The 27522-nt window shown below is 41.4% G+C and overlaps 1 protein-coding gene and 1 long non-coding RNA gene across 6 annotated transcripts in view; one reads left to right on the top strand and one right to left on the bottom strand.

Annotated features, from left to right (window-relative positions):
- Positions 1–27522, top strand: part of LOC137172565 (uncharacterized) — a 225102-nt gene that overhangs the window by 32344 nt on the left and 165236 nt on the right. For all 5 annotated transcript variants that reach the window (XR_010925007.1, XR_010925006.1, XR_010925009.1 and 2 more), the window contains exon 3: positions 6147–6182. This is a non-coding gene — a long non-coding RNA (uncharacterized lncRNA). The remainder of the gene's footprint in view (positions 1–6146; positions 6183–27522) is intronic.
- LOC137172562 (zinc finger protein 503-like) lies at positions 1001–3862 on the bottom strand. Its single transcript, XM_067577074.1, has 2 exons — positions 3207–3862; positions 1001–2595 (listed from the first exon to the last, which is right to left on the bottom strand). The coding sequence occupies exons 1-2, from the start codon at positions 3459–3461 to the stop codon at positions 1153–1155; spliced, it is 1698 nt and encodes a 565-aa protein (XP_067433175.1). The 5' UTR covers positions 3462–3862; the 3' UTR covers positions 1001–1152.

Below are 27522 nucleotides of genomic sequence, written 5' to 3'. Positions count from 1 at the left end.
CACACACACACACACACACACACACACGCTGCACAGACTGTAGCCACAGCACCAAGGCCTTCACAATATAATCTACCAAGTGGGTTTAGCTTCTTGTCGCCGTAAGTTAATAAAACAAAAACATACATGCTCATAGACGCCTCATTCATCCAAGATGTTATCTTGTATGAAATATAAAAACATGAAATGGTTTTGTAATTCGGTAATTTGTTTTTACATCTGTACGCCCTTGAAAAACCCCAGTCAGCCTCATCATGGCAACACCAAAACACAAAACACAAAACAGAAGTTATGACTAAAAGGAAATTTGTTAGATTTCACTGTAATGATTCACAAATAAATGATATAAATACTCTTTAAATGTATTTGTGTTTGCCACAGCCTCTTACACAAAATAATGATCAATTTAATAAAAAATAAACAACCCCATTGCACAGCCAAACCAACATCCTGAAACAAAATGAAAAAAAAGAAAAATGATTTAGGCAATTAGATTAATTCCTCTGCTTAAAACTAAAAGGCGTTTTGACCTGACTGAGGCTCACTTTATGTACAATAAATAGTAAATGTGTATTTAAAAAAAAAAAGTTCTGGAAAAAAAAATAGATCACTGGAAGCAACTTTAGAGCTGCCTAAAGCTTTAAAAACGTCATGCGGGTAAAAACGGGCGTCACGTTGCACGAGGCCACAGCAGCCACACAAAATAAATCAATGACAATTCTGAAGAAGCTGCTGTGACTGATTTTCCACGTCCATCAATCTGTCAAATCACTCAGTACAAGCGGCCCTTTAAATCGTCTACATTAGACAGAATTAATGTGACTTTTGAAAGACTTAACAGTTGATTCAGCATAAAGAATCAAATCCATGTTATTGTTTAGTGGTTGGGGGGGGAAAAAAGTTCCATTTAAATAAGCAGAAAAATAATTTTCGATGCACAGAAGGTAAACATGACCCCAAAATCTCTCTTGTGTAAAATAATGCACATTGAGGCTGTTGAAAGTTATATTATAATTATTTTTTATTTTTAGTCACGCTTGAAGCTATCGCAAATAAATACACTGATCCCCACATGGATCCAGTCCCTGCATGAAGTACAATATAAAACTCATTGGGCCTAAATCTCCTTTATAAATGTATAATTCTTTGTCTCTACTGGTATCCTAAGGCCGAGGCTGTTGTCAGTCTTTGTCCATACAAGGCGTACGGGGAGTAATATGGCCCGGTGGCTGCAGGCACCGGCACCGGGGCTCCGGGAGTGGGCAGGGGGCTCTTTGAATACGGGTGATAGCGGCTGCTCAGTCCGAGTGGGTGATGGGGGCCCCTCAGGGCCAGCGTACTGGGGCTGCCTGGGCTGCCATTAGGAGGCATATGCATGTGACAAGCCATAGCAGCGGCGGCAGCGGCGTTGGCGAGAGAGGAAGACCCCGGGTACCCAGATATCAACTTCTCCGTACCCGCAAAGGCCGTGTGAGTCCGCAAGTGGCTGAGCAGCTCCTCGGAGGAGGAAAAGCGCTTGTCGCAAGGTCCGTTAGCAGACACCCAGTTACAAACGTGCGGCAGGGGGTCATTGGGCAGTATAAACCCGTAAGGATACAACGGATGCCCGCCGAAGGACGGGGCCGAGGAATGCACGCCGTGTAACGGGTGCGCCGGGTACATGAGGGGGTATCCAGATTTCAGCGCCGTGGCGGCCGCAGCAGCAGCGGCCGCAGAGTCATGTGCGCAGTTGGCGCTGGATGCACCAGACAAATGGCTTGTGCAGTGGTAGCTCAGGCAGTAGGGGTCTCTACACAGACTAGCAGACATGAGGGACGGCGGGGACGCTCCAGCTAGTGGACTCGTTCCTGCTTTACTGCATCCCAGTGAGCTGGCAGCAGCGAACTGTGCGCTCAAAAGCTGACTGCTGGATTTGGTGGGGTCAAGGGTCATTCCATGAGGGAGGAACGGCTGCGGATAACCTGCATAGGCACCCGCTAAACTTCCAGGATAGGAAATACCAGCAGGTGGCAAGGGGAAAACTGTGTGACCAGGCTTATAGGGGGAAACAGGGGCAACCAGTCCAGAGCCGATGACGGAGGAGGACGATGAGGTTACGCATGGTGAGTCTGATGTAACAGTCTTGGATCCAGATGTGTTCTCCTGGTGTTGGCTGCCATCAGAGGTAATTCCACTTATCCTATGGCTGCCGTTACTATCTGTTGTACTGCTTTTATTGCTGTCAGACTCCTTCGTTTCCTCCTTGTCCCCCGTTTTGCCTTCAGACGGCAGTGGAGAGACGGAGGTGCATGAGCTGGGGCTGCCTGTCCTGGGGGTGAACGGCTGGCAGGTGGCGCTAGGCACTCGGAAACTGGTTTTATCTCCACTGAGGCTACTGCTCGAGTCCTTCTTCTCTGAGGATTTAGAGTAAGGTTTGAAGCTAGATTTGTCGTCGGCTCCGATGTCGCTCATTTTCAGCGGACCGGATTTGGTCTCCTTGTCACTAGATCCATTTGAGGTCACAGAGGACAGTTTGGAGGAGGACGGCGGGTCCGGTTTTCCAATCTGAGAGCATGTTTGTGCCAAAAGAGCCAGTGGACTTTTCTTGGCATCCAGCTGTGAAATAGGACAAAACACAATTAATGACGTCCATAAAGCACTTGTACATATAATTTTTGGTAGTAAATACGCACACATGACCGTTCCGCGTATTTTACGCATTGCGTATAAACTTATCTCTGGATGAAACTTAAAAAAACTCGGCACAATGGGCATGTAAGGGCGAACGTACACACACACACAGCTGTTTTACATGAGATAGAAGATAAGATTGTCAAACTGCCACACGTCCGAAACGACATTACACATATTGGCATCAATTTGCTACAACAAGATTATTAATTTTCAAAGTGAGTTCAAATTCGACACATCGGTTTATGCAGAGAAAAAAAGATCAACCATTATGTTAAGAAATCAACTCGTAAACCAGGTCTAGGTCATTTGGAGAGTATTCAGGGCTGTTCCGTCATCTATCAAATATTGTATTTATTATTCTAATTTAAATCTTGTTTGTCAGCAGTTATTGACCCATTTCGTCCACAAAATTCATCCGATGATAGCGGGTTGGAAGTCCAGTGATTTCCGAGGGGAGTCACTTTGTAGTTTAAGCGAATTGATGCCCGTGTGCGCAAACGTTTTCACAAAAAAAAAAATGTTTTAGTGCTTACCTCAATGGGACCGATCGGGGTGGACGGTAAAGGCTGGAGATACTCCGGGTGCAAAATGTGTCCTGCTCGAGCCGTGAGCATTTTCAAAACCTTTATGGGAAGGCGACTGGCTTGGCGAGAAGGGTCTGCGGGAGGAACGGAGTTGTGGACGGTTAGCTGGCTGATCTTCACTGCGCCCTTCTCCCCCGAGGAGCCGCTCTCCCACGCTGGATTCGTGCTATTTCTCAGGACAGAGACCGTGGGCGATGTGATCATGACCCAATTCTCGTGGAAATGGTTGAGAAATACATGTGTAGGGTAAATAAAGCCAACACTCAAGACGTCAGACGGTTATAGCCTTTGCCAAAGATAAAAGCGATAATGTTAAATCCTTAAAAGAGACGCGGAGTGTGTGAGCAGGATCCGTGTATATCACAGCCGCGTTGCTTCATCCCCGGCGTCGCTCTGACAGTGGCTGCGGGTCCGAGAGCAGAGTCGGTTTACGTGAGTCGTAGGGCAGGAGGGATCACTCCGCCTCCTCTCCAGCAGCATCTGAGTTAGTCCGCTGATCACAGGCTTTTGCCGCCTCCCAATCAAAAGGAGACCCTGAGGTGATCGGCGGGTCGAGGGAATGTGACGTTTCCTCATCACACGGTTGTGTATTTCACATTTCACCAACTCCGAGCGCTTTTAATTTTGAGTTTTCATATGCGTCTTTGCGTAATTGGCGCTTTGACGCATGCGCCGCCCCTGCGTCCTGTGTGGTTTCAGGGTAGGTGGACCAAGATAACCACGAGGTGAAGATGAAGAGGTTTTGGCCATGTTGAGGTAGCACCAGACACGTTTTGATTAACACGATTTCTTCACGTTTTACGTAAGATACTATAGTCCGGGCCTTTTAATTTACGATATTTGATAAATTGACACCAAAGGTCAAATTATTATACATTCACACTCCTTGTTCTAACTTCAAGTAAGTGAATTTAAGCTAATTGTCATGTGGATAAACGCATTTTAAGCCCAACTTAATGCTTTATCCGTGCAAGAGATGACAAAAGAAACGGTACGTGGACCACTCGACTCATCAATGAATAACTTTTGGCTCGAAAACAAGAAATAAAACCAACTTTTCTGGTTAGATATTCACCCCAACGTGTACCGTTATCCATCGGCATGTTACACATTTTCTGTAACTTTCTCCTCTCAATCACACAGCCTGTCATCTGTCAGTTCCCTGTCCTGGACGCCAGTTATCTGTCAGCTGTCCTCTCGCCTCTTCTCAGTCAGATTCAGGTCAACCACTGTAAAATGAATCCATGAAAAAAGTCGAGAGAAGAAGGGATGCGTCTCTCACTCACTCCTCCATCATCATTTAGGCCTGTTAAAATGCGGCCGGTCTTATAATTCAAGACTGTTTAATTGAAGACAAGCTCGAAGGCATTTTTTTTACAGAGCTTGAATTCTGCTACAGACATCTAATAGCATGTGATTTCTCAAGTGTTTTTGTCTCTGAAATTAAAAATATTCCGCCACATTCAAGCCAAAAATTCCTTCTTTTTTATTCCAAGAGCGCTTTAAAAACCCCTCTTGTGGCTGCCATTAATCATTAAAGCTTCCACATTTCTTCTCATTGAAATAGACCCACTTATCTTATTACTCAATAGCCTATAAATGTCTTGCTGATCAGGCGAAAGTTAAACATATGCAAGTGTTTTTTGATTGATAACAGGGGTGCTGTTTTCGGCAACGGCTGTCAGGCTCTGACACAGCGCTTTGAGTTATTAGGGCAGAGAAGGGCGACCATAAATTTCGACCGTCAGGCAAAAACTCCTTTATTGTGGACGTGATGGATGGCTCGCCGCAGCAGACACCAAATTCTCGGCTTTATCCTTAAATGGCTGCACATTTTTTCGTCGCCGTTATTCATTACTTTTAAACAGAAAGCTTGAAATCTCCTGCTAGTATTTCACACAGGGACACGTTTATGAATCACTCAGAGTCCGTGCAGATACAAGCGTTTACAAGCAGGGTTAGGTATTTCAAGTCGATGATTATACAGTTCCACAGAGCTCTAAACTCACTTTTGCAAATGAGGAGGAGGTGTAAGCAGAGTGCAACATGCAAACTTTGTTGATTTAGTAAAATCTCTGGCCACTTTCTCTCCAAGATGCAAAATAAAACCTTCCATCCATTCCATCCATCAGGTATGATATTTTTTATTCAGAAAAAAAATAAAAACGTGTAAATGTGTTTATAAGACTCATCTTCAATAATGATATTAAAAAGTTTATTTTATTTTATTTTTTCATCACCTTATCACTCTCCTTGTCCTTGACAAAAAAAACAAAACAAGACAATACATAAAACTCTGGGCAAATAATGAAAACCATGCAGGTTGATTAAAAAAAGACAATAAATAGTTTTCAGAATATTATTGAGTTTTTGTAAGGACATATTTTTCAGAAGGTTATGTTTACCTATTATGGAGTTTCTTTGAATTTACCGAGGTTCATATAAAATTTTAATGAGCTAATTTTGTGGGGTGATTATCCTCCACCTGCCTCTACTGCTTAAGTGGCTCAGGATCACTCTTAGTCTTGATTTAATGCACAGTAGTAGTGCTCATGTGTGGAAACAACACCTTATATGTGTGCTGGAGACAATTTATCAGTGGAGCTGATTTAAAAATAATGGCAATTAAAGTCACAGTGGCAGGAGCTGCTATTGTGACTGTATTGTATAATGCATAATTGTATAATGTGTATTGTATAATTCAGCCCCGCAAGTAGGATGGTTACTATAGGGCTGATTAAACAAATGCATATCATAGTGTAGTTCACATCACTTTAAAGAACCATCAAATTTGGAACTCTATGTTTGTATTTGTTCCAATATATGATATCTGACCTAATGATGAAGTGTAAAAGTGACATTTTTGTGACATCTGCTTATCTTTTCCAGACACTTTGCAGGCAGTAGTGGAACAGCAGCATGGAGGTAAGTCTGTGCTCCAGTCTGAATATTCTGCTCTTTTGACTTGCACATGTACATTAAAACATCCCAAAGGACCTGTAACAGAAACTGTTAGAAGAAAAAAAAAAAGGAAAAACTTAGGTGCAAAAGCCCTTGACATATAGCTTTCAAAAAAGGATATGGTCGATAAATGCAGCATTGTAATGCTAAGCAAATGGAATAAGAAATTCCCTCGACATGACATGAAAATTCACCTTGTGGCAGCCGGCGCACGGCTTGCCACGTCGGCAGCTAGACAGGCCGACTGGAACTGACAGGTAAAAAGGGGAGATGATGGTTAGAAGGTGCTATTGTTTCATGCCGCTTTCTTGACCTGTCAGGTCCTGGCGCAGAGGCCTGGATCGAGGACCTCCTTGTCACATGAAAACAGTCTTAAAAGGCCGTTATCCAGACTATGGTGATTGCTCCTGTTTAATTGATTTGCTTTGCACTGAGGCCTGTCACATTAATAATGGTTAAGTACAGCCCCAGTGTGTCACCCAGAGTGGTGCGTCTATCGGGAAATTAACAGCCTTAACTAACTGCTGTCTGTGAAGCAAGAACTGTGTGATCATATGAGATGCAGCAGTTTTATACTTGGGCAAGGCATTTATAACATAACAGCTCTATTTATGATATGACTGTATCTGTACATGTTCTTCTTTTCCCCCCCCCACCATATTTTTTTTTTTTTAAAAACCTGCCACAGTTTGACCTCTTCATTTAAGTAGTTATATAGATGGCTATATTATATCCCCATCTCATTATGAACTACCATCCAGAGTAAAACAGAGCTACGCTGACAAGTAAATGGTGTTGAGTGAATAAGACTCAAATTACGCTCTCTAACACTTCACAGGAGCCTTTTGACAGGTTGCAGCAGACATCAAGTCTCTGATATTTCCATGACTGACTGACAGCTTGAAATTGCTCCCATCACCTTGATAGTATGGTAATGCACCTTGCATGTGGACTGTCTTTAAAGTGCAGGAAATTAGACTCCAAGTTGAGAGTCGCCTTTCAACCAAATATGACAAGAAAATAGACTGCTTTTCTTCTGCGCCCAGAGAGGGAAAAAAGGCCCCACAGAAGCTGGCAGAGAATAAGAGGTTATAGGAGAAAGTGTCAGAAAGTATTACGGATATTATGTGTTTAAGACAGGACATTTCAGATACTTAGAAGTCATACCCATTCCCCTTGACTACACCCAAGATCTTTTTTCCCCCCGTCTGTGTCAAATACTGTAGCACTGACATCATTTGCAAGAGCTCAACTCGGAGCTGACACGAAGAACTTACACTATCTCGCCGGAAGTCAGACGATGGAAGCGCAGCATGACAGAGAGAGTTAGAAAAGTTGAGGTGCAGCCAAGATCACGGCGGTGAAGGGTCTTTTTCACTTTGTCTCCTCAATTAGTTAAAGTTGGTCAGGAGTAGCAAGTAAAGCCTATGGAGATTATATGCTGTCGTCCACTTGCCATCAGGTAGGTGAGGATCCTGACGGGTTGTAGTCATGCTGTAGAGAGGAGTTAACTTCACCTACCCTCCCTGTTAGCACTGGAACTAATGGCTCAATTCAACCTGACAGCTGCCACATTACTGGCTTAGAACTTTGTGGAAACTTCATGAAGCTCCTGTAAGACCTACTGTACTGTATCTACTCGTCTGGTGGCTTTAGGAAAAGAGACACTGCCATCATTTCCACATTTGATGACATTTAAGTACAGCCTGTGGCTTAATTTAGCTCATTTTGATCACAATTAGGGCCCCATCTAATGATTATTTTCAATATCGATAAATTTGTTGCTTGTATTTTCAATTAATTGATCAGTCGTGACAGAAATTGATGTAAAATGCTAATCACCATTTTCTAGAGGCCAATGTGTTTTGTCTGACCAACACCAAAATTTATTTTTTTATATAAAAGCAGCAAATCTTCACATTTAGAGAAGCTGGAAACAGAGAAAGTTTGGCATTTTTTGCTTGATAAATGATTATCATAACACATTTCCTGTCGCTCCACTAATCGATTAGTAGACTAATGATTTCAGCCATTTTAGCCAATGATAATTACTTGATTTATATGTAAGTATTGAATCTCAAATGAGGCAGAAAGATGCCACACAAGGTACATTTGTTTGTGAAGCGGTCCGTGTAGAATCAACATTCTCCACATCTGCACACATGCAGCTCTATATGCTGATCCCTCACATTTACTTGTCTAGATTTAATTTATGGAGCCTAAGCCGGGGTGAAAATGTACAGGTAGCGTGTTATGACACTGGAAGCACTGTGCAGGTTGGGATGAATGTCTGTGATGGGCAGATTATTCAGACTAAAGTAGGCCTAAAGAATGATCTTGTCACATTTCACAGGCAGGATTAGGGATACGCAGGAGGAGCGCTTCAGTCAGGAATTAGCGTCATGTGGTCGGCTGGAGACAAGCATGCAAGGTATTCGCAGAGACAGGCTTGGACACTTACTGCTCCATTTGTCTACTTAGTGATCAAATACTGAGGTTGATTGTTATTTCTCTGTCGTTTGGGGTTTATTTGATAAGCATTCATCTATACGTATTTCCATGTTGTGAATTTCAAAGATCAGAGGACCCCGTGGACATCCATTTAGCTTCTTTTTATACAATTACATATACATTTGCAATAAAACATGAGACACAACACATGATGTCATGTTGATGTGTTGCCCATAGCAGCACCTACTATATTTGTGGCTTTGCATTTTAAATGGAAGTGAGCATGAGTGTCTTCAGGCTATCAGAATGAGCTATTACCACGATGATTGAGGAGAGAGGGAGCGAGTGAGCTAAAAGACAAAGTAGAAGAGGCCTGACAAATGAAATCAAACTTCATAAGACCTGCCAGTGGTGTCAGTTGTTATCCATATCTCAAGCGCATTATGGTACTGCAACGCAGCGTACTGCCTTCTCATCTGTCGGCTCAAATTCATCACATTCTCGACTGTTTCTTTTAAGTCACAAGTGTCAGTGTGAAGAGGACTCTTAATTGACAACTGAGTGGCACAGACGTGGACCGCTGCCTTTATTTTGGTGCCAAGAAGGGTTGTGTTGTTTTGATGAGCTATTATTGGCAGAAGCCAGTAGCAGATAGCAGTCGGCCTGGAAATGGGAAGTGACATTAGACAGAGAGGAGCTTGTCATTGTCTTCAGGCGAGTTGAATCTCGCTGTAAGTTAGGAACAGCCTGTTGAAATGTCACTCAGGAGACTTTCTTATCTTTTGAGCGGAGACATTTAGGTTGATTTGGTGAAATTTTAGGTGGAAACTGTTCGGTTTTTGAATAGCTGAAATAAGTTGGCATGGTTTCAAGAAGATTCTTTCTGGTAAATTAGATGTATTACACAGAAAGCTATCATGAGTTTCCAGCCGTGAAATGCCAAACATTTAACATCTGTAGCCCCACATGTGCCACATTAATTCAACATATTATCCATTCATCAATTTCCTTGGAAGACTCTGCAACATAATATTGGGTAAAGGTATATATAATTAAAGGTTTGGTTCACCCAAATTATACAAGAACATATTTTGTAACATTCCTCTAGTTATGCAGATAATTTTGGTTTTATTTGCTCAGGCTTAAAGATACACATTTGCCTCCATACCTAACACAGTGGAGGTGCTCCAAGTATCTATATTCACAGAACTCCAAAGGAAGAGCTATTTCCGGCTTAGCTGGTTCTGAAAGTAAAAGTTTGTATGGACATGAATCTCCTGGGTGAATCACCAGCACAAAAGATTGCATTAGAAGAATATCTGGTTCTAGATAAAAAGTCGAATTTAAAAACCTGTGGACATAAAAATGTTGTGGAAGAAGTTAACTATGACTCCCAGGGTGCCTTTCGGCAAAAAAACATCCAATCACTGATCTTAAAACTCTGTTTCATGTGCTGCTAACAGCGGGTGGAAGCTAAAGATTACACTGTTGAGAAAACTAATACTGTGTCAGCTTTGGATGAATTCAGTAACTATGGCGCCATGTTTTGTTTACAACTGCAATGACAAAGCATTTTGAATATGTTACTGCTCTGATTCACGCCTCTGACGGGCTTCTTCTCCATAGCAACAGCTGCCGAAGCTCATGTGTATTGTAGTATTTAGAGCTATCTGCCATGCCAAACTGACAAAAAACATGATTTCTTATTGTGTAAGTTCAAATAAATAAAACCAGTGGTCATAACATAAACCTATAAGATCATTCGTTTATTCAGGACACTCGTGTTTCTGTTTTTAGTAATGTGTTTATTAACATTGAGTGGCTAGATACAAGAGGTAAGAGAATATATTTGTGTGTAATGTGACTTTAACATGGCTCGAAGGCCCAGATTGCACTCACCATAACAACTAATGTAAACTGTTCTTGATTTTATAACCAGCACTCCAAGCACATCTGGCATTTATAAGCCGCCCGCTGTAAATCAATGAGCCGTCTATAACATATAGCTCAATAGAACCACTTCATAATCCCAACATTCTCCTCTAATATTCACTCAGCTGGAGTACAGTGTAAATAAATAGCTCTCAGCACAGTGCATCTTACTGTACATTGATCAGAAGCACGAGACCCCAGGCAACAATGCACACAAGAAAAATGGCTTCCTTATTTTCACTCATCCGAGGCTCCATGCAGCCTTTAATAGACAGAATCAGAATGTCTGCTGTGGTGTTGCAGGCTTTATGAGACCATTACCGCTTTTTATTGTGTATCCCTGGACTAATGGCTTTCTATAGTCCCCCTGATCTACAGCCTGTCAGCTTTGTAGCTGTCCATTAGAACGGGAGGTTGACATCAAGCCAGTGGTTGAAGTGCCCACTGTTAAAAATAAGGAAGTCGTGTCACACACATAGACGCCAGGCTCCTAAAACCTCTGTTCCAAAACACATTCAAGGCTGCTTGTTTTCCAGTCTGTTTCTGTCTTTTCATATGCTGCCCTTCATGTGCAGCTTCAATAGGTCATTTACTGTGGACAAATATAACACTGTTTGCTGAGTGATGGAAATGACACATGCTCACAGTGGGTACTAGGAAAAACGAAAGTCTGTCAAATCCATTAATAGGTATTAGCACTTAATGGAATCAGCTGCATTAAACTGTTTTTATGGCTGCTTTATCATAGTACATAAACTGAGGTCCTCGCACTTAAACACATAATTAAATATTAGTTTGTCATTAGGATTTTATATTTAGCTTTGATTTTGTATCGTGTTTATGGGTTGGGTGTCACTCACACATGGGGTTTACTGGTGCTGACATCAGTTATACCTGGCAAACCACTGTGTTTTTTTCCCAAACAGCAACTATCATGGCTTGAAGCTGAAGCCAGTGTGGAAGTACCTTAAAGGGATAGTTCAGATTTTGTTGAAGTGGGGTTGTGTGAGGTACTTATCCATAGTCAGTGTATTACCTGCGGTAGATTTGGGTCGGCACGCTCCCAGTTTGAAGAAGCAGACAGGAGTACCAGCACGGAAACTAAGCAATGTACTGCTGTGGACAGGGCCAGCAGCAAAAAATGTATTTTAGCCACCTAAATAAAGGCTGACCTAAAAAAAAATCAATATCAGTTCAGTGTATGCTATATTTAGAATATTTTCACTGCTTTACCTTATTGTCAGCCAGCTCTTTCCTTTGGCACTACATTTTCTTAACCGTAGGTCTTCCGTATTCCTACACATGCCGCGCCACAGCAGCACTTTCTGACCCAAACAGCTGATCTATGTTATAATACAGTATGCAGCATACGTAGGAATACTAAATTTCTATTGTTGAGAAAATGTAGTACCAAAGGAAAGGGCTGTCTGACGGCAGGGTAAAGCATTGAAAATATTCTAAACATAACATACACTTAAACTGATATTGATTTTTTTTAGGTGGGCCTTTATTTAGGTGGCTAAAATACCTTTAGATTCTGGCCCCGTCCACAGCAGTCCATTTCTTAGTACTCCTGTCTGCTTCTCCTGATAAATGAAATCAAACTCTCAATCGCTAAATTTAGTCCCTCTAATAAGTGTGCTGGTGGTCATTTCGGAAATGATTGCTCCATTAATAAGATTGGAAGACTTAAAGTAGCTTTGATGTCTGCCGTGTGGGCGTTGATTGACAGCTGTGATTGACAGTTCACTCACCTGCTGCTGTCTCCACCACCAGGCTTTGCACTGAGTCAGACTATAGTCTCAATATTTCACTAAGTTTAATGTTACTTGATTACAGTACCTGCCCTGTTAGCACAATTTAGCTAAAGTAGCTAACCTTAGCCCCAGTATGCACCGCTTGGTGTTCCCAGTAAGCCAGCGGTCACTTTGGTCTGAGGTAGTGCGGCGTTTCCAGAGCGTGAAAAGCAAAACCCCACACTCCTTTATTTGGAAGGTCCTGGCTCCAAATGGAAAAGATGGGGCCGACTGTAAGCTGCAACTCAAACTGGCTCTAATGCAAACCAGTGGCCAACGCCACACCTCGCCATGTCCATCTTTACATACAGTATACGTGTTTTTCCTTCAAATAAAGTGGTTTAGTTAATCCATCTAAACTATCGGCATGTTTACAACCTTTTTTGAAATGTCTGACCGCTTTCTTGACCCATTGGACATCACTGTAATGTTCCCAGTAGAATACTGTCATAACAGAAGGAAACAATGGCCAAACCAGGTTGTAACACAGCTGTAATAAGCTGTTATTATCCTTTAAAATGAGATGGAAAGAAATAATGGAAATTCTTCCATTTTTTTTCTCTTTACATTCTCTCGTGAATGCAGATGTAGAGAATTTGGATTTGTAAATGTGGATCAACCTTTGATTAATCAGATAAAAAAAAAATCTAATCAACTAGACTCAGATGATTAGTTCAAATAAATGAGGGGCATTTCCAAAAATCAAAAACACAAAGATCAGAGATGAAAATCTGAAATTTACCTGCACTTTGTTGCCGTTACCTGCCAGGATGAGCACATGCAGACAAACAGGAAGGAATGTTTAATTTAAAGGGGATCGTAAATGGATCACTAGACAAGAAAGCCACCTCAGACTTTTATCTCTGTTGGCTCTTGTATGACCTTTCATACCGCATTTTGTTATGTACAGCTGGGCTAACTTTAAAGCCTGCTCAGTTGCAGGACAGTGCTCTTACCTCAGATAATCTGTCCTCAATCTTCCATAAACCTCACTTTATGAGCTCATACACAAGGATCATCCATGTTGAATTAGAGCAAAAAATGTAACCGTGACAATTTAACTTCCTTCAGATGTTCTTACAGGAAATCACATTGAACAAAACACGCTGTGCAGTTGCTGCACACGATACGTAATTAACAAAATTTACTCTGAAAACCACAGATACCTCGTCAATATTTCGCTGTCTTTTCTTAATTGTTAGTGCTGCATCAGAGCCACAGGCAGGGGTTAGGCAGGTGATCCCTGACGGGGGTGGAGCTGGTCCTGCTTCACTCAAAATCAATTCTGGCCTTTGGTGTTGGGAAGCCAGCGGGGTTGGGGGAGCGGAGGGGGAACACATGTCTGACACCTCCTGACTTTTTCATGAGGTACTGTTTGAAGTTTTAAACCCCCACAGAGGATTCTTGGGGCGATGAATATAAAAGGAGGTGCAGCTTAAAGCTCAGGCATATTATCATCAATGAAGACCGTTACCCAGTTTGATGAGGAGAGTCAAAGTCAAGACTGGGAAGAATTACTCACAACGTTACACCTTTTAAAAAGCTAATTTATTTAAACATCACCACATCGGCTCTTCAGTAACGGCATGTGTTTTCTCTCGTGATGGACATATTTTCATTATAAGCTCCTCTTTAAGTTGTCCTTGTCCCGAGTGGTTCTGTTCTCTCTCTGTTCACGCGCTGTGGTGGGCACAAAGAAGAAGAGCATGACCTCAAAGCATCTTTTGTTGCAGAGGCAGTGGAGGGTGGTGGCTGTGATTCATGTGATGGGGTGAGGAGGTGTGGTAGGTACTGAGGAGGGTGGGCCGACAATGACAAGCTTGAGTTCTGCAGTGCTGGTGGTCCTGTCTTTCAGCTGTTTTTTGAAATAACTCTACTCTGCCATTATCTACAAAATTGTTTGATAGTGACATGTTCATCTCCCAATACGCAAGTGTTTAATGTGTATATGTGTGTTTTGACATCTCGGTAGATATCCAGCAGTATCTTAATAACCAGTCAACCGAGATTTGTGAAATTTGGTGTTAGGTTAGGCCATGGGTCAAAGAAGAAGTGACTAGTTTTGGGCACGGATCTGTATCAAACAGATTTACTATGTGACCGTTTATAAAGTACTTATGTAACCTTAAGTGTGGATATTCTATATTTTTCTTGTTGTCAAAAAATTCCATTAAAAAGACCAAAATCAACAATGAGTTAATCCTTTTAACATGCACTCTCTTTGTAACCAAAGTCTAATATATCTTCTTCTTCTGTGCCATAGACCTCAAAAAACAAATCTGTGAGCCACACTGTTGTGGGTCACATGTTCCTTCATTACGATGAACACGGGCAATGTAGTTTATGTTGAGTCAATTCCACATACACCGTCCTGCTGCTGTAAATACTCACCAGGGCACCAAATGTGCATTAATCTGCCAACAAATGCGCAATTTACACCTGCTTGAGTAAAGTTTACTAAAACCCACAGTGCCCAGCTGTTTGGGAAATTACTGAGCCATATGTAAAATAAACCCGAAGGCTTGAGGCTGGATACCACAGACAAGCTGGGGAAGTCATAAAGTGTTGAGAGACAGACTAACACATTGTTGGTTGTGGTCTTATCATGGGATTTGATGACAACAGCATAGATATAGATGTATCTTTTAAGTGCAGTATAAAATAATTTTCAATTCTTTGATTCAAAGTAAATTTATGAGCAAAGGAGCTGCCAATTTCCACCATGACAGAATTTTTTGCCTTTTTTCTGTCATGATTTTTCAGAACTCCTTTTTCACCCATACATCCCACAAATTTCAACTAAATATGGTACTTTTTTTACATGCCTTGGTTGCCAATATCGTGTATTTGTGGCCCATTTAACATCGATTGGCATAATGAATTAATGCAATCTGCACAATATACAATTGCAGTCGCATGTTGCTACAGCAAGATGGTAAACCTAAATGTCTATATTTAAATGTGGTCATGGGTCTAAATCAGATTAAGTTTTACACGTTAACCTTTTACAAAGTCCTTACATTCCCAGACAGAATGTACAGTCTGTAAAAATCATGGCCGTCATCAACCAATTGGCATGAATTTCTATCAATGTGTCTATTGATGCAGTTCTGTATGCGGATGCAGATTTTTTTTTTTAAATCTAAAGATTTACTTTAGTAAAAGAGAGAATTGTGCATTCGGAGTGCTTTATAGTACGTAAACTGTTTGTTGAAGGAAAGAAAATATATACAGTATTTTTTTTTTACCACACAGTAACTGACATACATTGCATTTAACAGTGCTCCAAATACAAAGAAGTGTCATCTGCTGACTTCCTCTAACAGATGCTGGTGCTCGTCTCGTGGAAGTGCAATGTCCTGGATCTGGTGGCACTGCCATATAACTACTGTATAAATAGATTCATATGACAGAGCCATTTATCTCCAGCCACGAACACATCAACATTAAAAGACAGCTCGCCGAGACCTCTGCGCTTGTTAGGGCAAGATCAGCAGTCCAGATGCCCGAGATGTAAACTCGTGAAGAGAAGATTAATTTATCTGTCATCCCTGCCTTTGACAGTAGTTATAAATCTGATTTAGCTGTAGCAGGGGCCATGAAGAAGGGCAGTTGGACATTAAGATTTCAAAGGAGTGATATCAAGAGGACTAACTCATGACTCACGGTCTGCCACAAACGGGTCAAAAGTTCTTGTGGGATGTACCGTGTGTGTGGTGTGATGTTTTGCAACTTTGGAAAAAAAAAATGTTTCTGCTCATCTCTTCTTCTTCTTTGTGTTATTTTCAAAATGGCGGCAATCATGTGAGGCGCCTTGGACAAAAAGCGGGCACAGGGTGTCAAAGGAGCTATTTACTGGTAGATGGATGGGAACAGGCGATACGAGGTGGTCACATCCTGTGACCATCTGCACGGGAGTCATGCTAGTTATTCAGATCGGACACAGATGCTCGGGTATAACATGAGCCTCTATGCAGATATTTGGATGCGTGACAAAATGCTTAGTGCCACAGTCCATGGAATGTCAAGTGGATTCAGACTTGCCAGCATTTTATACAGGTTCATTTGTGTCATTCGCCAAGATGCTGCTTTCTTTCGTCAATGTGAATTCCCAGTGTTTCTGTTTTTGTGAAATTAACTTTAATTTTAATGTCAACATTTTCCTGTGTGTGAAACATTTACTTCCTTTTTCCTGAGACTAAACATGGGGGTTAAAGAAACTCTTAAGGCTTTTGCTGACACTCAAATTACACTGTTCATAACACACTGCTTTAAGATGCTTAAGGTGGGGATAAAATGTCATACCACATTAAACAGCTAAATGACCTGATCACAGCGATGTGTAGGTGTAGCGTGGGTGGGAGGGGCGACACATGGTGATGAATCTCTTCCTTTGAAGCCCTTTTTTTTCAGCTTGTCTGCATTGCTCTCACTCAGATGAAACCACATTCTTTATATGGTAAACAAGACGGTTTTGGGACAGGAACAAAGAGTGAATAGTGGTTTGTAAGGGACTCTATTGTTGTTGCACATATGGAGGTCAACTGGAATGACACTGAATACACTGAGCAGTCCTATACACTCACTGCTGCGGTGGCGAAAAGTAAGTATATTAACTCAACTGCTGTACTTAAGTACTGTTTTGAGGTACTAGTACAGTATTTGATTATTTCCGTTTTATGTTACTTTATACATCTACCACACTACATTTCTTTTTGTACTTTTGACCCTCCAACATTTATATCGTTAGTAGTGCCTTTTATAGACATCATAGATCATTTTCTAAAATCTGATGCATCATTTTAAAAGTGTGTGGTAGATGCGCATATCCAAAAAAACTTTAAAACAGGTGCTAGACCAAAGAAAGATTGTATAAAAGAAAGAAGAATATCTGCACACACTGTAGCTCCCTTTTTCTTTAAATGCAGTTTAATGGGACATCCACAAGTGATGTTTCAAGCTACATTGTACAAATTTCTTTATGCATGTTTTAAATCAACCAACCCAGCAGTATATAAAGCAGTTAAAAATGCTGCTTACATGTTAATCCAACTATAGTTTATCATTATGAATTATGAGACCATTATGTATAGTAGTTTTTTCATACTTGTACATTTAACTGTTAATACTTCTTAAGTGATATTTGAATGCAGAATGTTTACTTGCAATAGAGCATTTTTACATTGGTGTAAAGATGCATTGTATTTCCTTTTTTCCAAATGCTAATATTAACATCCTACTCACCAGAACATATGTGGAAGAGAAAATGAAGGCCAGTTTTTACCAAACTGTCTGGTAAACATCCATCACATTGTACAGGCCTACTTCCTGGTTCTAAACTACTGTACTATAGCATTGTGTGCATAGTTTTCCGGTGCAATGAGGGATTATTGTTATTTCAGGTGTTGCTAACAATCCTTAAGAATATCTAACTGCTCAAATTTCTTGTTCTGTTGGACTTTGTTTCATGTTGGGATCAGACTACGTGATATTTTTGTCTTTCATGATGTCTTTCAACATGTCAGATTAAGCAATCATAGTGCCATAAATTCTTGCCGTGTCTTGGTCGGGAGACTGGCAACACTACGAGTATGACCCCGACCAATCATTGTTGACGACCTTGCGCAAGTTCATAGGTCATCGGGGAGGAGGGTTAAGAACTTGTCGGTCATGGCTACAGAAGCTCTATATGTGATGTTGGTGGTCTTGTGTCCCAAAAAGAAAAAGAAAAGAAAGAAAAAAATGACTGTAGACTTGTTCTGTGTGTTACAAAGAGAACAGTATAGGCTGTCTATCCTTCAAAGAGAACTTGAGATAACAAATATGTTAACATGTCAAGAACATTACTTAAAGCCTCCAGATTCGCTGTAAGTAAAAAATTATTGGGAGTTTTGGGAATTGTATACTCTGGTAAATGAAGATACACAGATATGTTTTAATATCAGGTGGTTTCACAATCATTAAAACTGAAGTGCTCTCTGGAGCACCTATGTAAACACAGACATAAAAAAGCTGTTCAAAGCTGTTCTCTGCAGCTGTGCAGCCAAGGCTGATTCAGGAAAACCTGCTGTCAGTCATCAGTGACCGTTAACTGAAATCAAGAAAACGGTCACTGGTGACTGACGGCAGGTTTTCCTGCCTGAATCAGCCTGTGGAGGAGGCGGAGATGAGCCGCTGCTCTCCCCGCTGTAAGTGCGGCTCAGCTCGGCCTTACAGCTGCTGAGAACAGCTTTGACTTTCTGTGTCGGTGTTGACGTATGTGCGCCAGAGAGCACTCTGTCATCCTATTGGTTAGAAATGTCAAACTAGGCAGGAAAATACAAAAAATTTTGAAATGCACATCTCTGTTTTTCAATTATGTCACACTTCAAGGCCCGTTCGGCCCAATGCTGGAAATTTATTGACGACAACAAAGTCGTTTCTAAGTCGGGCTGAATTCCTGTTGTCTGATCCCGGCATTACCGATGTTGCCATGTTCCTAGATCTCAACAATTCCATTGGTGAATTCAATATTATAAATGCAAGAAATTAGGGTCAAAACTACTTTAAGTAGAGGATCTTAAAACTTCATCCACTCTTGGTCTGCTGCTTCATCCTTAGCTGCAGTAACTTACTGTTAATAAAGTACATCTTAGTGATCTCCTCTCCCCTGTAACTTCCCATACATTACAGTACAAAGTAAGTCATGAAGTACTGCTGACTTAAGTGAACCTAATTACATTAATGATGGCATCAATTACTCCACTGGTGCGGTTTGGCTGCTGTGGTGCATTTTTCCCAGAGCTGTGGCACGGAGGATAGTGGGAATTTTGACATGTCAAAGCGTCCAGGGCCAGAAGCAGGATTAATGGCCTCCTGCCTGCATCCAAGGTCCTTCAGCAGTAATTGCAAGCAGAATCTGACTCTATGATCTCAGCAGCGGTATGCAACATGCCAAAACAGCCCGCCTTTGACAGATTGACTTCCTGCAGTAATAACTTAAGCACGTTCGTTCTCTCAAATTAGGCATCGCATGCCTCCCACACCACAAAACAGGAGCAATGACTTCTTTCCACCCCCTCGGAATATATATCTTAGTATATATTTCCCTGCTTTGACAGATCTGAGTTAAAATCATTTCTTAGTTCACAACATCTGCTTTTGTTAGCCGCATCACTTCACCTGCAGTTGACAAGTGTTGGGAAATGAAACGTTTTGAATAAAAGATGTAATATTCATATCTAGCAGCTTTGCAGAGAAGACCTAATGAATTGCTTTTTGAGAATCACGCCACAAACGTCTTCAGGGCAGTTTCACTGTTTTAGCAGCTCTGCTATGTTAGCCTCCAGGCCTGTGCAGGAATAAATCCCTCTGTGGTTCCCTTTCTCATTCTCTCAGTTGATAGTTACTGTCCAGCCTCAGGACAGAGGGACTCCTATGTGCTGCTCTGTGGTGGGTTGTGTTCTCTGGAGCAGTTAAAAGCCTGGCAGCTCCACCCCATGACTGTCCAAACACAGTTGACTCTAGGCATCCACATCAAACAGAGCTCTCTGCAAAGCCCATTGGAAAGTTAACCACGGGGTGCTGAGGTTATTTATTTATTTTCCACATATAAAAATGTGTCTGGCCTCAGATTTAAAAAAGAAAAAAAAATTTAAACCAAAATTTGCTCATTAGCTTTTGTAATTGACGGGACAACGCTGTATTTAAAGAGAAGTTTTGACACTGCACCCGTTTCTACTCAGCTCTTCTGGATCAAGTGGAAAGCAAGATTCAGAGCGCGTAACAAGAAAAGACAAGTTAATGAAAGATCCTTTCAGTGTGCTCCTCAGCCGTGCACACAACAGACATGTTGGAGCGAAATGTACTTTCCTGGCAATGTGTGTTTTAGAGCGCACGCGCTGCAATCACTAATTCATCCTACCTTGAGAGCCTTTGACATTGACGTTGGAGGGTAGATGCTATGTGAAAATGTAAATAAACTTTAGAGGGGCTTTGGGTCAGTGTGGGATGAAATTTATAGTTTTGGCATTTACTCTGCAGTCATCATTCATCCCCCTGTCAAGAGCAGAGGCCTTGATCAGCAGAGCCTCCGTTGGCCCTCAAATGACCCGCAGCCTATCTGACCAGCTGTGGTTCAGATGCCTCAGTCTGAGATGTTCGCATTATTGTAATAACTGAGACTGTTAACCCCTTCAGCTCAACAGCAGCCTCAGTCAGCTCTTTGTGACTGTACCTTCCCAGTGCTCTCAGGTTTTGAGTGCGATTATTTGGATCTTTGAAGTCATCTTGGACAGTTTTCATACAGGAGGGACTATTTCTTTAGTAGAAAGCAGTTCCAATGATCTTGTTTTCAGTGAAGTCTGTGGATTACCCAAAGTAACCAAGACATTGCTTCTGGAAAGTGATGTTGCTATTGAGTTTTCCAAATTTAAATTTTTAGACCACAAACCACAATTTTCATTCACTTCCATTGTAGTGTGGTGGAGGGAGAAATCTCAGAGACTGATACCACTGGATGTAAGTGACAAAATCTGTTATTTTGTGATTTGGGTGAACCAACCCTTTAAGCAGGAAATAAGATGTCCTCATTGCAGCCTAGATTTGGATAGGATTTGGCAGCTGCTCTAAACTCTACAGTGCGCTATGTAACAGAATATACAGCGCTGTAAAAGCCAAATCAAAGTCTAATAGTTGGAAGGTGGCCTTAAAGTGAAGTGTCAGTTATTTTAAATTGCTCTTGTAAAAGCAGCAATCATAACTGTCATGTTAGCATTTGGACATAACGATTCACTTCTAGTCGTAGTTCATTTGGGTGCAAGTGCAGTGTAAACACGTGCAGTTTCACATAACCTTGCGGAACAAATGATTTTGTTTGCTGACTGCTTTCCATAACGCATAACTGACTGACAACGGAAAAATAGGCGTTTTCTCACTTCGACTGAGAGAACAAAGCCTCTCGCTGTTTTTCCTCCTTTTAACAGGTGAGTGCTCCAGCTATTAATTTGTGTAGGGCCACCTACTTTAATTGGTCTTAATCTGGAGTGAGTGGCTTTGATCTCTCTGACAGTTTGACTGCATTAGCACGAGTGTGCAGGCTAATCCTTTGCGTAGCTTGTTCTTTTGGCGCAGCCAGAGGCCTGTCCAACGATAATATGTCAGCTGAGGGATAAGCCCTCATCAAACAACCAGGTCTAAGCTTCTGGAAAATGGGGTTGAAGGGCCACCATCATGCTGTGCTTCAAACAAAGATGGAGACGTACACCAACTCCGGCTTGCAGTTTGTAACCGTCTGCTCAAAGCTCAAGGGGGACGTTTTCAAGGTTCTTGTCCTTTCTGCAAACTTGTTGTCGTGTTGCCTCGAATGTCCTGTGACCGCACACTCCTTGCCCTATGATAAACACTATTACATGGTTTTCTAACCCAGAGCGAGTCTTGGGTGTTACAATGGAGCCTTTATTGCCACCACCCCACCACTCTCCATACACACTGTATGCATGATCCACATGTCCAAACAGTGGCTTTATCTGTGCTGTGTCATCTTATTAGGAAGTAACAAGCGTATGAAGTGTTTGTCCTGAACTCGAGCTGAACTCTCTTGAATTATGATAACCATCTCACAGTCAACAATATCTGCTTTCACGAAAGGAATAGAGAGATAGTGTCTAAAACGAAGAAAACAGCAGTACTTGTGCTTCCCCAGTGATTATATCACACATCATGGTGATTTACTTATCACGACTGGCATATCTTGACTTCAGTGATCTTTGGTTTTACAGTTCTGTGATGGAGGAATGTGAGCTGAGCTGTCTTCAGTCAGGGTTGTATGCAAAAAGGACAAATATATCAGTTAATGTTAATTCGAAGAGGACAGGTAGAAAGTAAGTGGGTTTGAAAGGATATTATGGTAATAAATCGATGTTCGAATCATTGTTTTTTGTACTTTTACTGCATGTATTTTTTTTTGGTTTTACTATTGTTGTGAGCTTTGACATTTATTGGATCTGTTTCTTGTTGGCTTAGAATACGTTGCTCAGCTCTCAGTAACAAAAGCAGTTTTGAGTCTTTGACTGAAATGCATAAAATGTTGCATTTTAAGCTTTCTGCTGAGTGAAATGTGTGTTAGGCAATGCTTTCTTTGGCTGTGCATAGCCTCTGAGCAATGAGCGAGCTACAGGATATGATTTATATTCATAAATGTCTCTTTATTTTAACTAATCCTTTAAGAAACCGTTTGCTTGTGACCCCTGATTCCCTTGTCACTAGTTGCATATGACTATGTTGTGAGCAGTTCAACCAAGAGTGATGTGTCATCTTGTTTGAATAGGTAAACCCCTCCAGTAAACATAATATTGTCCAGTAGTAATGGCTTTTGGTGGTTTATTTTTATTATTTATGATTTTGCGACCCCTCAGACTTATCTTGTGACCCCTTAGGGAGTCCTGACCTCCAGGTTGGGAACCACTACTTTAAGAGACATTTCAAAGAGCTTTCGGTAGCCTGTACAGCTCTTAAACGTTAAAAGTATAACGTGTTTGTTTGAATTGCATATTCACAAATGTTATGTCAATATATCCACATTTTATTCTCAATACAATAACATCTTTTATCATTTTAAATACCTAAACTACTTTATCTAAATCCTCAAACCTCGCTACCTTGACACACTGGAAGCCACCTATAAGTGGTCATCTGGTTTCATTTGTATTTGGGGCCGTTTGGCCGATCTGTCATCCGCCAGAAAAGAGCAAAAAAAAAATTTTGATTCACAAGGGACACTATTGGAAGGTGACTCGCCAGTCATGGGCACAAGGTGAAGATTAATCAAATGTTATGTGTACTATCACCAGCTGGCAGCACCAGCCTCTAAGCCTTTGAGTGAGTAAGTCCACAGAGAGGCCCGTGGCACAGCTGAGTTTGTCTTGTAAAAGTGCAGCTGTCCAAGACATGACAGCTACAGCATTAGCAGGGCCATTAAGAGGTGTAGAACATTTCCAGGGAAACCATTTGAAAAATGACAACCCCCGGCACTGCTGAGATATTAATTATATGCAGCACCCGTGGAAAATATGCGAAAACAGTTGGTAAGACAAAAGACGCCTTGTTTTCTCACAAGATCCCTTGTTTGTGCATCAAGCATTTAATAATAACCAATAAACAGAAGAGGGAAAAACGAAGGAATAATTCTAACTATTGCCAGTAGCAAACCAGTTTTAAACATGGATGATTAGAGGAATGATTATCTTTTGACTTCATTTTTCAAAATTAAACAAGAATTCAGTGTGAGAATTAGAAATGACTCCTGAGGAGAACAGTTTTAAAGCGGTCGTCTGAAACAATTTACTCTCAGGAAAATAAGGTAGATGCAGATGAATTTCTCCTGGTTACAGTGAGAACAGTGTTTCAGTGCCGCAATTCACGCTCACTGTAATGGTTGATAATGTTTTCATAGACAACAAAACCTCCAGAATGAATTGCAGGAAAATGTTCTGTTTGTAAGCTAACATGAACAATGTGTTTTCATAAAGAATTATTGCTGCCGTGATGTCCGTTTCAGGACTTCCAGTGCAAATTGGGAATGATGTGATTTGGGGTTTAAATCTGCAGCAGGTGACTATAAAAGCTGGAATCACTCACACTGGTTAATAAATGGAACAAACCCCAGGAAGAGACATTCAGTTTCTAACGAGAGCCAACACCCATGCACAGTTTTAACAAATTCCAACGTCACTACTCGATAACTTGGTAATAAAGTGCTAGAAAGCTGAGGAGCGTGTATGCTGTAGATTTACTATTTCCTTTTATTATATCAAGTAACTGGTATTAGTATTGATTTTCCCGTAGCTATTAATCCCTCTGATGTCATTCGCTGTTTTGAGAGCATGTTGGAAACACAACATGCTTGTCAGGTGTACAGTAAATGATACAATAACTGCTCACTTGTGCAGGTGGTAAAGTTGATATTTTGGGTAAGAGATTATTTTGTCATAAATCAGCTTCATAAGGCAGCTCACAGCTAGGTGTGCGGTGTTATAAAAGAGGAGAAGCGGAGGTCAGGATGAAGCTGACCTTGTTTTGGCCCTGCAAAGGGTGTTCAGGATATGGACAAGTGGCTCCAATCAAAGAATACCGATTAAACCGTTTACATATGGGATATTTTCAACCCCTTTATGCAGAAAGCAGTTTCATAATGACTAAATCTGCCCGTAGTGTTGATTGGGGATTAATTTGCCATGTTTTCAGTAAGTTGAAGGCATTAACTAGGATCCAACAAGGTGCCTCCTAATTAAAACCGCAAGTCCCTGAGAGTGTTATAATTCCCATAAGAATGTAGTCCATTAATTGGTCATAACTAAAGCCTGTGTAGAGTTGATTACAGTGATGGTGTGGAGCCTGGTCAGAGTAGTTTAAGCTCTAAAACTATTGCATATATAGGAGCTATTTCCTGTCCTCCTCTCAAGGGAACGGGAGGAACTGATGATGGCCACATAATGTCTATTCACAGAGCCTCATAAATAAAGAGCTGCCCCTGAGTGCAAACTATGTTTATTATAGCCGCCTGAACCTTCGCGCCAGCCCTTGGAGTTACTTATGCAGATAAATGCAGCACCATTCATCATCACTTCTATTCATAAATAGCCAATAACTCATCTCTCTCCATATGGAAGATTAGACCTTGGAAATGTGACTTAAGCACAGGAAGTATTCAGTTCATGAAAAACATGAGTGATCACACACACAGCCATCTCCCCTTTACTCATTATATCTTATTCTACATGTCATTTCCCTGCTCAGCTATCATCTACGAGGCCCATAAAGAATCGTACGGGAAGCTTCTCGGTGGTACACGCTGACTGAGAGCAGATGAGCTGGGTTTTTTTTTTTTTTTTTTTTCTTACTGTAGTGTGCTGCTTTGCAGAGAAGAGGCCACAGAGGTGCATAGACTGATGAGAAGGGATGATATATGTAGCGCCTGTGTCCCAGCTCTCCTCTGGCCCATTGTCATTAATCACGGCCATTAGGTTCCCCCTCCACCGCAGCTCGCCTTGTCTGCGCCCAGCCATCACAGCCTCCCTTTTGTTTCATATCCATAAAGGGAAAGGCCGTATACTTTCACCTCACCTCCCTCTGCAGAGATATGGGCATGCTAAAAAGGGTGCTAGCATGTGTTCTGGGGAATTAAAGTTATAATTTATGTAATTATGGCGTTTTGTTACTCTACAGCAGAGGTGGTTAATCCCAATTTCTTTCTCCCTCTCTATAGTTTGATGTACTATTTTATCTTAGAAATAAGCAGAATTGTTTTAATCTAAGTACTTAGTTTTCACATTATCATCCTGTTGTCTCTGCAAGCTAATCAGCAGTCAGAGCCGCTCTCTTCTCTCTCCTCAGCGCAGTCTTCACATCGTTAAGTCTCCCCCCATCCTCCATGTCATCAAACCCAAGAGGTCTGATATGATATGTGTGAACTGAAATGTGAAAGCAATTCATATCACTTTCCAAGGGCTTTGAATGTTTGATTTGCATAACTAGAGAAAATGATATTAGATGGGCATATTGATTTAATTTCATCCTAGAGCACTGTTAATTATGGTATCATAAAAGTGTCATCTCTTTATTATCGGGTTCAGAATGGGGGTTGATGGCTGGTGTTGGCAAAGTACTCGCATTGCTACGGGAAGGCTATCATCATGATATTGTTTAGCATAATTTTACATTATGAGCTTAGGTCACGATACGCCAGTGATATCACTTTTTTTTTAAAATTATCATCTCTCGATCAAATTTCTTTGACTTTAAAGGATTAGCTGTATCTATTCTTACTTTGTTCTTTGATATTGGATGGATACGTCTTCTGAATGATCTGTTCTGAATGTTTTACATCTGCTTCACTTTGCATGCATCCCCTCTATGCGCTGCCTTCTTGATTTATATTCCAGTTTTAACAGTATTACATGTTGACCAGAAAAGGAGCATGTTCCTCCTTTCAAGTGAATGATTAACATGTGTCTTGCATATGGCCTTTGTGTGTGTTATCATATCTTGAAGACTGCAATCTGTATGGGATTATGGGATGCCTCTCCCTGTATAGCTATGCATGCACATCCTGTACACCCAGTAATGGTTACTGGGAGGATGCTGAACAAAATGAAGTATCCCTCCTCTGCTTCCAGCTGAATTCAGATCTTTACAAATGGATTCTCTGAGTGCAATTTATCTAAATGAACAGTGATCACTATTCTAGATCTACCCCATCCTTAATGCTAGAGCACTATTGAGCAGATATCTCTTTAAACACAGCAAATAGGTGGTCTGGGCTGGAAGGAAGGCTGAGTGCATTCATTACTTCTCTTCCCTCTTTTTTTTTTCTCTTCAGGAACACAAAGCAGTGCATAATGTGCAATCTGATAAGTGTTCTCTTGCGCACGCCAGGTCCCCCCCTCCCCACCCCTCATCCTATACATCACTGGCCGGCTCAGCTGTGGTTTGCGAGAGGAGAACTCAGGGATTGGTGTGGCTGAAGTTGATGAATAGGCCTGTGAGAGTGAGAAACTCCAGGGCCAAGCTGTAGGTCCATCCCCATGGCATGTGATGCTGATTGGCTTTGTCCTGTGCGGCCGCTCTGGAGAAGCGGACATTAAGATTAAGTGATGCTGTCGTGTCGGGGAGCAGTGCACTGCATCATCCTGGGGAAGAGACAGCTGCGGTGGTTAATCCTTCATCACCAGGGGAGCGCTGCCAGAGCAGAGATATACAGCCAAAGATAACCCTCCATAACTTCTGCTAAAGATCAGAAACTTGGAGTTTGCATCCATCTGTCCTCAATCCTCACTTAAAAATGAGAAATGAGCAGAAGTGGTGCTGCAGACAGTGGAAAACAAATGGAGCAAATAACATCAAGATGAGGTGAATGTTTTAGTGAGAGGTAATCCCTCTCTAACTAACAGCGAGTGAAAACCGGTCATTGTGCAGCACATACTGTAGCTTCTGTGAGAGGAGGGAGAAGAAACAAGGGCAAACAAACAGAAACCCATTTACACAGCTTCTGCAATCGCTCTCGTGTCACTGGCTAACGGACAGAAGTGTACTTTATCACACGTTCTGGGTTGTGGGAATTCCCAGTAGATGGAAAATCTAGTTTAAAC

Source organism: Thunnus thynnus, chromosome 20, assembly GCF_963924715.1.
Source record: "Thunnus thynnus chromosome 20, fThuThy2.1, whole genome shotgun sequence".
In the NCBI taxonomy this organism is placed as follows: Eukaryota; Metazoa; Chordata; class Actinopteri; order Scombriformes; family Scombridae; genus Thunnus; species Thunnus thynnus.
This window is presented reverse-complemented; position numbering and strand designations above follow the sequence as displayed.